Here is a 14,425-nt window from a genome sequence, read left to right as displayed (position 1 = left end):
ACACCAAACCCCCATGACACACAATTTACCTGTATAACACACCTGCACATGTACTGCTGAACTTAATAAAATAAAGTAAAACGAAATACCTATTTCATGTGGGAAAAAAAGAGCAAGCAAGGAGATTGCTCAGATTAGATTCATTGGGAAATAGACTGACACTGAGATCTGTGTGCAGATGGCTCTCCGTGAAGGACTCTCAGGAACAGCATCTATAAGGGAAGATGGCAGCAGAATCAGAGAGAGGGAGAAACAAAGGCCTCAGCCAATCCTTCAGGGTGCTTGGGAGCTAAGATGGCCCTTGGGAGCTGTGTCAAGGAAGCAGGACAAGCGGGAGCTGGCCTTCATACTACTCACTGGCCAATGCTGGATGACACTTCTACAGCTGTTTAATCTTCACCTAGAGCCATAACCTCAGGGGAGGTGGCTCCCATTGACTGAAGGAAATTCTTGGAAGGATTTCAGCTAGGAGATCCAGGTAGCGCACAATGGCATCCACTATCAGAGACACTATTATTTACATAAGACGTGCTTGGAATTGAAGAGAGAAATCTGAAGAGCAGCCAACGAGTGACCTAAAAAGAAGTGGTTGTTGGAATTAACTTGAAAGTCAGCATACTAGCTCCTGGATACAACATTGTCCAGCTTTAGCCAGGCTCATATATTACTCAGATAAAAAGTGACCGTTATCTGAACAGAAAATCAGTAATGTGTTTATAAGGACAAACATGTTTGTAAGAAAAATGTGTCTGACTCTATCAAAAACATTAAGCAGACAGACTAAATGGCTGCTCATACGCACAAAAGGGGTTGTGGCCGCCAGCCGAGCAGCTGTGGTGTGTGAGGTGGTATGCAGCGTTAGAATACTGCACAAAGTCTCGCTCTGTCACTTCCTGGATGTGAGAATTCAGAGGCCACTTCTCCTCCCCGGGCCTCAACTTCTTAGTCAGTAACACGCAACAGGGGAACAAAAACAGCCCTAAGATCTCTTTCATCCTATGTGCCAATAATTCCAGATCTTTATTACCATTGTCAGCAAGAACAAAAATAATTACAAAATGGATGCCTTGGTAATTCCTTCATTTTCTGCTAAGTTAAATTTTGGGGCAGTGTCCTCTGCATTATTCACTTTCCTGATGATTTTTTATAAAACTTTTTGCTTTTTATTGAAATGTTGTAGACCTCTCTTTTATTATTGAGGGTGCTTTATTCCTCATACTCTTTAACATTTATAATTTTGTGAGGTCAGTGACTTCACTCTTGCTCACTGTACCGTCCATGGAAGAGGATCTCTCACAAGCTAGAGGTATCAGTTATATTTCATTATAAACACCAGTTCAGGCTAACTTAAAGGGAAAAAAGGAGGTATTTGAAAGGATATCAAGAGGTTTGCAGAATCAAAAGGAAACTGGGCAAAATGCAGGAGCATTTCAGAGGGCTGAGGAACGGAAGTCAGAAGCAAAGAACCATGTCATGTCTGCAATGGCCCCACCAGCATTTCCCTGCTATAGCAAATGAGCTCCAAGCCTTGATGCTATCTTTCCATCCCTTGCAGATTCAAATTCAGGGGAGTGAGAACTTTTTGCTGGCTGAGCTTCGGACTCATGCCTGCCTCTCTGTGTACCTTCATGAATCTCTCTGTACAGATTTCTCTTCCTTTGGGGGAAGGGAAGGAAATGTTATCCTTGCCTCAGTTTCCATAAACTTGTGGGTGGCGAGGGTACAGGAACTAGACACTCTTCTCCCACCAATCTATTCTCCAAGAAAGAGGTCATTCTCCTAGAAAGTCACGATATTTTAAGCAGGAGAATGGATTCTGGATACACAGAATACCAATATTTGCTAGAGCGGGTGCTCAAATAATGTTTTAGGTGGATATGTGCTCATACATAAAATGCTGAAAATTTCCTCTGAAGCAAACAAGTGCTTTACTTTAACATAGGTGCATAAGGAAAGCTGTTTTAAATATTCTTCTACAGTAGTTGAGATTCTGCCTTATCTCCGACATCTATCTGCATGATATCCAGAATTTCTTTAGTGAAGTTTGAATCTATAGCTTAAATTTGAAAACCTCAATTTGAAAGATAATATCCCTACTGTTGGGCACCAACGTATCATTCCAAACTTATTTTTCATTACTTCTCTCCACAGATATTACACTCCAGCCAAACAGACATTGTTTGCGAAATACATCTGCATGATTTCTCTTCTATTTTACTGTATCTCTCTTGTCCAGAGCAAAGTTATCTTCCTCAATTCCCCACCCTAGAATCTACCCTTCATCTGTTACTATAGCATTTTATATGTATCTCTTGTTGGTTTTTATTATTTTCTACATAGAATTAAAGTTACTTATGTATAGGTCTTATCTCCCCTTTAGTTTTTTTAAATAAACTTTTTGAATATAGGAGCTCTGTTGGGTCTATCTGTTTCTAAACATTTGAAGTGTGAAATATAACATATACAGAAAAGTTTATAACAGAAATTTAGCTATACCACTTTCTAAAATATAAAAGCTTTGTTTGATTTACTTTTTTTAACATTTTTACCATGATATATATTTTGGTGTGTGTGTATATATAAAAATATATTTTATTTTTTATTTATACATACATGTATATAGGTGTATGTGTGTGTGTATATATAAAATTTGATATTCAAAAAAAAGTGCATAAAATACGTAGGTTCATTTGGCTTTCCTTATCTACCTAGTCTCAACTTTCACCTTTCTTCTGAGCTCCCAGTTCAGGTTTCTTAAGTATTGAGGCACATCCCCAGAGAGGAGACATGTTAGCATCTAAAAAACAACATATTATGGGGCAAACTTCTCACCTTTTTCATCAAACCAGCACTTCTTTGATATTTCTGACCATGTCATCACAATTGTTCAACCAATCAGGCAAAATCCAAAAAATTCCTTTAACTGATATGGACTTCACTAATGTTGGCCCAAGGATGCAGCATATATATATATGTATATATAAGTTGATATATATACATATATATCAACATTAGTGATATATACACATATATGTATACATATATATGAATATACATATATACATATACATATATATACATATATGTCACTAATGTTGGCCCAAGGATGCAGCATACACACACACACACACACACACACACTCTCTCTCTCTCTCTCTATATATATATATATATATGTATATATATACACACACACACATATTTTTTTTTTGAGATGGAGCCTAGCTCTGTCACCCAGGCTGGAGTGTGGTGGTGTGATCTCAGCTACTGCAACCTCTACCTCCTGGGTTCAAGCAATTCTCCTATCTCAGCCTCCCAAGTAGCTGGGATTACAGGCACCTGCCACCATGCCCCACTAATTTTTGTATTTTTAGTAGAGATGTGGTTTCACCATGTTGTCAGGCTGGCCTCAAATTCCTGACCTCAGGTGATCTGCTGGCCTTGCCTTGCAAAGTGCTGGGATTACAGGCATGAGCAACCGTGCCCAGCCTCAGCATATATATACACATACATATATACACATATATGTATATATACACATATATACATAGTTGCTTCTGAGCTCTCTATTTCACTCCACTGTATATCCCCACTCCAAAGCCAGCACGTATTTTTGACCTAGGATCTGAAGTATATGTTTATTATATTTGCTTGATTCATAGGTGACCTATGTTAAAGAAATAGTCCACTGTGGGCACTCAATGAATATTGTTTAAATAAGTGAGGCTTGGAAGAAGAGGAAAGGAAATTGATATTTATTTAGTCAATGTGTTTTGCTAGAAACTTTATATACCTTAACTAATTTATTACTCCCAATAGCTTTCTGGGAATTTATTGTTGCCTTTTATAGCGTTGGAAAGTGAAGCTTGTAGAGGGTCCAGAGAGTAGATGATAGCAGCACATAAACCTAGTTCTTTTTCAATTTAAAAGACCACAGTGTTCTTTTACTAGACCTCATAGCTTGCACACTGTAAAATTATCACTAAATTCTTATTATTATGAGTATATTTTAAAAATAAAAGCTCTTTCAAATATCAAAAAAATTCTAGATTCAGTTTGACAACAATTACCACGTAAACACCAATTTCTATCACCCAGTTAGGAACAGAACAAATTAACTCCCCATATATTCATTTCCATGTATTCTGCTTGTATTTAGTTGTAGTTCATTCTTACACAAATAAAAATAGGTGAAAGATTTGGAAAAAAAAAAACGAATCCAAAATTGTGCTGAACTTCAGCAGTCATCAATATAGTACAAATTAAGACAACAATAAAAGACACTATTCTCTAACCAAACTGGCAAAATTCATAACTCCAGTAATACCAAGAACTGGCAGTAAGAACTCTCACACACTGTTCATAGGAGTAAAAACTGGTATAACTACTTTGGAAAATAGCATCACATTATTTACAAAAGTTGAAAATGGATAAACCCTACAATTCAACAATTCTACTTCCAGGTATATTTAGCCCAGAAAAATTAATGCATTTTTGCACCAAGATACATGACCAAAAGGTTCACATCAGCATAATTAATCACTACCCCAAACTGTAGATAGGCCATAGAAACGAACATGAAAAAATAGACTGGACAATTAAATTTTGTATTTTCTATTGGGTTATCTGTTTTTTTCTTACTGTTTTCTAGAAAGTTTAAAATACACACACATACACACACATGTGTATATATAGACACATAAATATGCACACACATGTGTATAAGCATATGTATATACAATAACTTTTTCTCCTAATTAAATATGCTACAAATATCCTATCCATCCCCCTACACACTTTGTGAAATAATCACAGACTAACAACTGAGAAATTCCATGTTATGAACGGGAGGCAGAATTCTTGGGCTTGAATCTAGAAACCCGATTGGTGAGATCCTACAGAAATTTTTCTGTAAAAGTATGATTTCTCTATAGGGATGCAATTACTCTCAAAGGCGCAGTCTCTTCACCTTGTTTGATGACAAGAAGTTCCAATTGCCTGTAGAAGTAACCGACTGAGGCATTAATGGTTCACACTCTTCTAATCTGAATGGCCAACTTTCCTACAAGCTCCTGCCAACATGCCACCTGCAATCCCACCTCCATACGTGAGTTCAGATGGTTGCTTAGGAACTCCCCATTCAGCTCTGCTTATAATATTATTACCAACAGCAACACTATAGTTCAAAACAAGTTAGCAATTTTGAAGATGCTTTCTCACCCATTATCTCATTTAGCCTGCAAAACATCCTAAGGAAAGTATGGCTGGTGCTATTGTCTTCACTTTGAAGGTAAGAAAATTGGCTCAGAGATACGTGGCTTATACCAGCTTCACCACTGGCAACTGGCAGAGTTGTGACTAGAAAGTAAGATTGGAATCTTGGAATTCTGGGTTCCATCTACATTATTTTTTCAGAGTTTGGCTCACGTCCCACATCCTCTGAGGATCTTCCTCTGCCCATAGGATTCTTTTTTGCCCCTGATGAGTTCCAATTATTATTTTCTAGACTACTCATCTGATAATGGCCACAAATGCCTTTGAACTATCATCTACCTAGAGGTATGTCCTCTGTTCCACCACTTTATTTTTAAGTTGCTCCTGAAGCAGGAACAATATTGAATATCAACTGGTTTCTTCATCAACTTCACACCATGCCTTTTCTGCAGCTTGTGTCTAGTTAACATTGGTTGAGGCTTGGCTATCACTGTCGGCTGTGGCACTCAAACAGCCAACTCTATCAGACTGAAAACAAATATGCCCTGATCCATTCATGCTCTGTGGAATACTGGGAAAATTTCTGTTGGTAAAGTTATGGAACACTGAGTCATTAACCTCAAGGTGCATTACATCAGTAAACATATATGCAGAGGGCTTTACTTTGTGGAAGTAGGAATTACATCTTACAGTCTTACTTATTTGTATTCTTCAGAGTGCCTTCCACATGGCAAGGACTCATCATGAAAGAGTGTAAGCGAGTCACACATTAAGTAAGACTTCCAATGAAATTTACTAACATACATGGTGACTTATTTTTTCAGAGTCTTGGTCAGGGAAGGCAAAAAACTCAGTTTCATACCTCGGTTCCTCTTTTTAACAGTAGACAGGTAAGTTAACTTCTCAAAGCTTTGGTTTCCTCCACTGCAAAACTGAAGCACAAATAACTATATCATGGTGAACAAATGAAGGTAAAAGTATAAAACGTCTTTTTATACAACAAGTACTTTAAAAAATATGAAAAAGTGTCAAACAAGATTTGGTTCTTTGTGAGTTTAAGCAAGTTAAACTGTAAAAATAGGGGTTTTTAATTGCAAAATGAGAGGATTGGTTTAGATTATTTTTAAATTCTTTCTTTGGCTAAAGAGTCTATGACTCTGCAATTCCAGCTTGAGTTGCCAAGGAATCTAATATTTTAATTTTCCATTCCCAATACATAAACCTCAACAAATGCTCTAATGTACAAAGGGAACATCCTATTTAGAATAATTCAATCATAATCCATTTTTAAAAGAATAATCTATCCTAATATAAATAACTGCCCTGATTTATGAGTTTTCACATTCTCTTTTGAACATTTCAGGTGGGAAGTCCTTGTGCCTTTATCGCACTGTATTGGGCGGCAGGCCCTACACACAGGGTCTCTCATTCATCAGACAATTCCTGCAGGGAGAGAGTGGGTGTTGTTATTAACCAAATGGGCATTTACTCTCCATTTGACAGATTTCCTATGTGGAAGGGAAGAGCTCCTCACAGTAATGTATACTCTGTGAATTGATGTCTTGCTGGCGACAAGACATCTCCTTCTGAGTAGCTTCTATAAATGAATACCCGTGTAATGTCAGTTTGAAATGTAGAGCTGGGAACTTGGAGGGCAGAAAGTTAAACAAGGAATGGAAATAAAAGCTTGGACTTGGATGGGACGAGCTTCACCTGGCTGTCCTTGGACTTCCCATTTTTGCTCAGGCACCTCAAGAGCCAACATGAGAAGTCCAGGGACAGCTAAGTGAAGAAAGAGCTAGTATAGGAATCTCAATGGTATGAAATACACGTTCATTATGATGGGCACATTCACATACTTAATATCATATTACCCTCACACTTTATCCTGTACATTGGGTTCGGTGAGACTAAATGACTTTCTTGAGGTCATACAACTGATAAGAACAGTTAGAATTTTCATCCAGCTTTTGATAGTACTCTTTTATACCTATTTACAGTCAGATGGAACACTTGTTTGAGGTGATTTCAACATAAAATATAAATATGTAGACATTGGGCCCTTAACTCTTAGGAGACCCACATTTTCCTGCTAAACTGAGGTATAAAGGCATAAAGAAATGTGTCCATGAGAATGATAAAATAGACTTTGGGGTCTCAATGGGGGAAGGTTGGGAGAGAGGTGAGGAATAAAAGACTATATATTGGGCACACTGCTTGGGTGATGGGCACACTAAAATCTCAGAAACCACCACTAAATGATTTATGCCTGTAACCAAAAACAACCTGTACCCCCCAAATCTAATGAAATAAAAATAAAAATTATAAAAGAAAGAAACATGCCCAGATACACATGTTAATATATACTGTAATAGTTATCATATATAGACTCTAGATTTTAATTTTTTTTTAGAGATCTAAATGGCCTAGTGGTGAGGAAAGTTCCTGCTTGGGCTGGGCATAGAAAGAAGCTGGGAAGGAAAAAGAGGAGAAGGATAAAAGGAAGTAAAGAAGGAGGAGCAGGAAGAGGAGGGAAAAAAGTCAATTATATCAAGTAGGGAAAATGTGTAGGTGAGATTGGAATGCACTCAGTGCTTGGATAGCTACTTCCTAGGCTCTTCTCCAAATGCAGATACTCTTGAGCTCTGTAGCTTTCAATGAGAAAGATTCTCATATACAGTGGATCCTGGCCTGTAAAGGCTGTTCTTCCTTGCGTGTTGCTGGATGGGCCTCATTGCTAAAGAAGAGGGGAGGGAGGGGGCTGAATGGGGGAAGTATAGGTTGTCCAGGCCTTAGGCTCAGAAGCTCCTGATCTTTTCAGGTGATGGCAACCGTGTGCTAGAGAAAGATATTCTCGTGTTTCTCATGTTCCATAACTCCTTCTTTGCAATTTTCCCTGGAAGGCTTATGATTTATCCTCCTCAGACAGAGGCTGCCCTGTACATAATGGAGCCCAATAATCTCAAAACTAAATTGGCATTTTAAGCCAACTGAGTTAGCCAACCAAGATTTCTGGTTTTCATCTATAAAGTTAAAATTAATTTGTGGGTTTTTTTGGGGAGATTTTGAAATCATGACCTATTGTGGTGACTTAGATTAATTGCAGTTATAAACACCATCAAGCAGTTGATATGTGAAAAGTGAAATTAATCACCACTCCCCTCCCACGCACACACATTCGCTCACACCATTTAGCACATGAAACAAGTCCTGAAGGTGGACTAGCACTGTGCGTCATCGTGCTGTTCCTAAGAAGTAAATTTCCAGGCAGGCTTTTTTATTCTTGTAGCATCTAATTACAGAACACTGGAATGCAATGGAGACCCAGAGGTGAGCTGAATTATTGAAAAAATAAAAGCAAAGACAATCCAGAAAGCTATTACGCATCTTCATAATAGATTCGCCAAACTTAAGGGTGCTAAGAAATGCAAGCATTTGATTCAGAAAACAAATATATTTCTTTAGAGCTCTAGGGAAAATTGTTTTTTTTCTCTAAACCTTCTGGAAATTTTGGTAATTATGTTAGACAGAGACAAGAAACATAGAAGATAGTGTAGGCTCTCCGAAGGAAGTTATATTTAGTCAGGTTCAAATTTAACTAATTCATCTATTAAAGCATTTCCATACTTACGTATACAACAAGGTGTATTGTTTCCCCAATGCTTTAGCAAAAGGGAATGGAAATTGCAAAGGCACATGACTAGCAAGTAGAGTAGGAATATGGGTAGAGAAGGGAGAGTAGAGAGTTGGAAAGATGTAATCTTCAGTCACCTGACTCGATCTAGTGCCTTGTCCTTTAAATTACAACTTCCTCTGAAATATCATTTAAAATATTGAACCATCCTTTGTCTACATTAGGAAGTCCAACTTTCAAACTCACAGAACAAAGGAATAAAAAACAATACTGCATGTTCAGTTGATCAATATTATAAATGAAGGCGAAATCTTTATACCAAGTTTAATAGTGAATGAAAAATCCTTACAATTAAAAATAGGATGAGGAAAATTCAGTACATTCAGTTATATCCTTCAATCTTCTGCTTTAAAACACATCAAGAAACTAAAGCAAGAAAAGCTCAACTGTCCCATGCTGCTGTTCACTAAATATACGATTATCTTTCTAAGTAAGACTTTTCAACGTGCTGCTTTTTACATTTCTAATAGCAGAAGTAACCGCTGTTCTTGGGGAAGAAAGAACTGAAACCAGCCAAACATTAAAAGTCATGATGGCATTTAGGTGTGAGAGAAAGTTTATCCCTTAATTGCTTGCCTACTTCCCATTCACACTTAATATTGGGGGTACAGTTTGTTGAGTATTTTCCAGAGAGCACTTTTCACTTCTTTGTTCCTAAGGCTGTAGATCAAGGGATTCAGCATGGGAATCACCACTGTGTAAAACACAGAGGCTATTTTGTCTGTGTCCATGGACTGGCTGGAGTTGGGCTGTAAGTACATGAAGATGATTGTGCCATAGAAGATGGACATAGCAGTGAGATGGGAAGCACAGGTGGAGAAGACTTTTTTCCGCCCTTCAGCGGAACGCATCCTTTGAATGGTGATGCATATGAAGAAGTAAGAAATGAGGATGACCAGGAGGGTGAAAAAGACGTTGAAGCCCACCACAAAGAAGACCACCAACTTGCTGATGCGCGTGTCAGAGCATGAGAGAGCCAGGAGTGGGGGAATGTCACAGAAGAAATGATTAATCTCATTAGAACCACAGAAGGAGAGTCTGAAGGTGCCTGCTGCATGGATAGAGGCATTGAGGAAGCCAGAGACATAGGAACCAGTAGCAAGGAGAGCACACACACCTGCTGTCATGGTGGTGGTGTAATGAAGAGGCCTACATACCGCTGCATGGCGGTCATAGGCCATGGAGGCCAGGAGGTAGCACTCAACAGTGGCAAACCCCACAAAGAAGAAGAACTGAGCTGCACATCCATTGTAGGAGATGGCCTTGTCCCCTGACTGCAATGCAGCCACTGTTTTGGGGGCTACAGCTGATGAGTAACCCAAGTCTACAAAGGAGAGGTTACTGAGGAAAAAGTACATTGGAGTGTGGAGATGGGAGTCTGAGTGGATGATCACCATCATTGCTCCATTCCCAAGCAGGGTTATGAGGTAGATGAATAAAAATGCCAGGAGGAGGGGTATCTGAAGATTGGGGTCATCTGTTAATCCCAAGAGGATAAACTCTGTCACTTCTGTTCTATTCTCCATTGTGGTCAACTTGAATTAGCCTGGTGATTAAAGAAGAGGCATCAACCAAATTCAAATGAAAGTACGAGAAGGGATGATGGGATGATAAAAAAGGAGAAAACTAATGTATAGAGAGAACGTACTGTGTGTAAGACTCATGCTAGAACCCTCTGTTATATTATAGCTTTTAATTCATATGAGATAGGTGCTATTATGACTATCTTACAGACAAGAAAGTTAAGGCTCAGGGAGCTGAATATTGAGCAAGATAGTCTATTTAACAGTCACAATCAAAGTTCACCCCTTTATATTTCTGAATCCAAAGTCCATACATTCATCTTGAATTCTTTAACATATTTACATGATATAAATACAAATTATGATACGAATATGATTGTATGCATTTAATTATTAAAAATAAAAACATCCATCACTCAATGTCTTCCACATTCTACTTCCAATAGTATAGCCTCACTAAAGATTTTCTAAATTTATTTTTCCTTAAAACAACACAAGTTTATTCTCTCAAAGTTCAGGAGGCCAGAAGTCTCAAATCAGTTTCACTGGGCCAAAATCAAGGTGTTGGCAGGACAAGGTGGTGGTGCCCTCAAGGTCTGTTTGATACTAAATCCAAAGATCTTAACCACAACTTTTGAAGCCTTTATAAATTAATCCCTCAACAGTAGTTCAACTGAAAGGGAGTATGGTATATTTAAATATGAGGATGTATTTATATATATATTTAATATGGAACTACAAATTTGATATATACAAATGTTTTTGTGTATCTGTGTATATGCATATGTCTTTTTTCACCCCTTATCAGAAGTCTGTTGTAGACCCTAATTACAGTTAAGTCCTCCTTTCTCTGCCTCCTCAAAGCACTTGAGTCTTAGCTGATTATTGTACAATTAGTTGGGCAACTACTCACTCTTCGCCTAGCTCTAAGCCCCTTGGGACGGTAACTGTCTTCATCCTCTCTGGTCCACCCACCTTATCATGGCCCCCCACACACATATATAAATATTTGGTGAATCGAACGGAACATCAATAGGAAAGTATAGAAACATTTTTCACGCTCTTTAATTCCACAACAAACCGCCTATTGTCCTCTTGTCTACCAGGCTTGTGCTTTGGGCCAAAATATTAGCTTAGACTTGTCGTATGAAAAATATTCAGGAGTAACAGTGAGTTTGCAGATGGTCAGGCCTGGAGACAGGCTTGTATCCTCATTTGAGAGCACTCTTTCTCCCCTATTTTTGTTCCCCAACCTCAGGTGTTCACAGGCTTTCCCCACTCCTAGTAGCAGAGTGAGTGGGAGCAGGCTCAGAAGAAATGAGGGAGAAAATGTTAGAAGAGAGGAGGAAAAAGGAGAAAACAGGAATTAAAGGAGAAAGATGCTTCAACTCTGCTGGACTTTAGCTTACCTTGAAGAGTAACAGCAGCCATTCGATTGGTGACACAAAAAGAAGGGGATAAGGTAGCTTGTCATTTCTGGATGACCATTACACACACACGATGTGGCTAGTTTCATAAGAACTGGCTCAGTCAGCTTGGTACATTACTATCCAGTAATGTACCAATTGACTTTCTGACCAGTAGCACTTTCCATTATATTTATCCAGCCTTTTTGACTTTTCTTTTGACTTCTGACATGTGTGTATACTCTCTAATTTTAGCAGACACAGTATCCTGTAATCTATGACAGGCAGTGTTCTGATCTTACATATTTGGAAACAGAAGGATGTGGTGCCCCTCGAGGTCACATAACTACTTAACTGTAAAATCTATACAATTCCAGAGCCTGATTTTTCAGCCTCAGCACTACTGACATTATGAGCTAGACAGTTCTTTGGTTCAGGGTGTGGTGGGCAAGAAGGAGTGCTGTCCTGTGCATTGTAAGATATTTAGCAGTTTCCCTGGCCTCTTTGTACTCATTAGATTCTAGTAACACCACTACCTCCCATTTGTAACAGTCAAAAATGTCTCCAGATGTTGCCAAATGTCCCCTGAAGGGTAACATTCCCCTGATTGAGAACTGCTGTTCTCAAGTTTATAAAAAACAGTGGTTCTAAAGTTTATAAAACTCTTTTTGCATTCACTTCTTAATTATTGCATGACTAGAGAGAGAGAGACAGCAGATACAGACATGAAGAAACTGAGGCTCAGTGAGGTGAAGTGACTGGTTTAAAGTCTAGAACTCTGGCCAAATACTGCTGCTTATTGGCAGAGGGATCCCAGGAAGGGATAACTGCTTGCTAAGTACTGTGGTCCTTTGACTAAAGAGATATTAACCCTCCCATATCGTAAACCAACCTTTTCCTAGACACAAGGTAGGATGAAAACCTGGAAAAACTCCAAGAATAAAATTCAGCTGACTTGGGGTGGATTCTGAATATTTTTCCAAAATATCTTCTCGAATGCTTATTAGATCAATTTCCTTGGTTAATATTGACCACAGGAGTCTATTCACTTAAGCTGTAGGTTCAGTTTTTAAAAGCCATTACACACCCCCCACACACCATATTGAACTGCCGCTGACTGCCATCTTCATCTATCAGCAATTAATCTTCAAGGTACTTCTTTCTGTGTTCCCTTGATGGGCAACCCTTTCTATTACGCATTGCAGTCTCTGTTAATAAACGTGTTGAGATCCAGTGCAGCAAGGAGAAATCTGGAGTCAGTGCCGAGAGAAAAGACCTCATTTACCCAGCACCAACCCTGGGAGGCTGCAAGGCCTGAATCCAAATCCTGCCACTGCCGCTGCTATATCTCCTCCCACTCAAGTCCTGCAAAACCCAGGCTTTTCTGCATGGGCCTAAAATAAATATCAGAAGGAGTCTTGAAAGAGAAAAAATATCTTTAAAATATCTAAGGTTGAATACTGAAATACCTAAGGTTGAAATATTAAGTCAAAAACTGAAAAAGCATTAAAATTTAAGAAATTATTATTGTTATAAAGAGATAAGGAGAAGTCTAAGCCATTAAGATAGCTTGGAAATAAAAAGTTCCATCAAAATTGCTTCTAAAGGGGTTTGAAGCATCACCCCCAGTCATAACAGCCCTGTTTGGGGAGTTCCAAAGAAGATTCTCAATGGAATAAATTCCATAAGGGAAGAGACAAGGCCTATATTTTTTGTCAGTGTTTTGTGCATTATTATCCACTACCTACACTCAAGGCAGCCACACAGTAGACTCAACTATTTGTCAAGTGGATGAGTGAATTAGAATCTCAGCAGTTGAGTTAGAATAAGAGCTTTAATGCTTACTTGCTGTGGGACTGTAGGCAAGTCAATCTTCCTTTATAGACAGAAGATAAAGTAAGATAAAATATAAGAAAATTCAGCCAGTGTGTGACCTCTAGCAGGTGCTCCATAGAAGCTAATTAATCAATCTTTTTATTAAACTGTAGGCCAATCATGTGAAGTTATTTCCCAGGTTTTGTTAACACCAGTTGGTAGCAACACCCCATCTAGCAATGACTATGGCAATGGCTGTCTAATTAAAGGTAACCCAGAATTACTTATGGGAAACTTCTGTCTCTATTCTTGTGAAATGTAGCAGAGGAGGTTGGGGGAAATTGAATGAAGAGTCTTTTTATATACCTACTTCCGAGCCTCTTTTTTTTTTTTTAGACGAACCCGTTATTTCTACCTACAGTGTGAAGAATACTGCTTTTTAAAAAGGTCGGGGAAAACATACCTATGTCCTTGGGAATTATGAGATCTCAATTCAGAACTGCTTCAACATTGGACTTTTTGAAGTCTGAAAAAGAAAAGAAAAGAAAAGAAGAGCTGTTGGTCTCTGAGGACCTTGGATTTCAAATAGTAAAAGATTTCCTGAGGCTATGTGATAAAAGTGTAAAGGCAGTTCAGCTGCTGCTGCAGTTTGCTTGAGACTGTAAGTGAGCCATACCAAACTGTGTGAAAAGTCTGAGATCAGCTAGAAACTAGTGCCTATGTAGATCTGGGAGCCTCTGAAGGCGGGTTCCCTAAGGTCTCAATTCCAATCC

The 14,425-nt window shown here is 38.5% G+C and overlaps 3 protein-coding genes across 4 annotated transcripts in view; all 3 read right to left on the bottom strand.

Moving 5' to 3' along the window:
* Nucleotides 1-14,182, bottom strand: part of OR5B2 (olfactory receptor family 5 subfamily B member 2) — a 64,971-nt gene extending 50,789 nt beyond the window's left edge. Inside the window, exon 1 of the mRNA XM_077962802.1 lies at nt 14,116-14,182. The gene's annotated coding sequence lies outside the window, so the exon portion shown is untranslated. The remainder of the gene's footprint in view (nt 1-14,115) is intronic.
* OR5B12 (olfactory receptor family 5 subfamily B member 12) overlaps nt 1-14,425 on the bottom strand; it is a 59,909-nt gene that overhangs the window by 32,939 nt on the left and 12,545 nt on the right. For both annotated transcript variants that reach the window (XM_077962800.1, XM_077962799.1), the window contains exon 2: nt 14,116-14,178. The gene's annotated coding sequence lies outside the window, so the exon portion shown is untranslated. The remainder of the gene's footprint in view (nt 1-14,115; nt 14,179-14,425) is intronic.
* OR5B21 (olfactory receptor family 5 subfamily B member 21) lies at nt 9,126-10,686 on the bottom strand. Its single transcript, XM_015114177.3, has one exon. It carries the CDS (start codon nt 10,432-10,434, stop codon nt 9,502-9,504), a length of 933 nt encoding a protein of 310 aa, XP_014969663.2. The 5' UTR covers nt 10,435-10,686; the 3' UTR covers nt 9,126-9,501.

Source organism: Macaca mulatta, chromosome 14 (assembly GCF_049350105.2).
Source record: "Macaca mulatta isolate MMU2019108-1 chromosome 14, T2T-MMU8v2.0, whole genome shotgun sequence".
In the NCBI taxonomy this organism is placed as follows: Eukaryota; Metazoa; Chordata; class Mammalia; order Primates; family Cercopithecidae; genus Macaca; species Macaca mulatta.
This window is presented reverse-complemented; position numbering and strand designations above follow the sequence as displayed.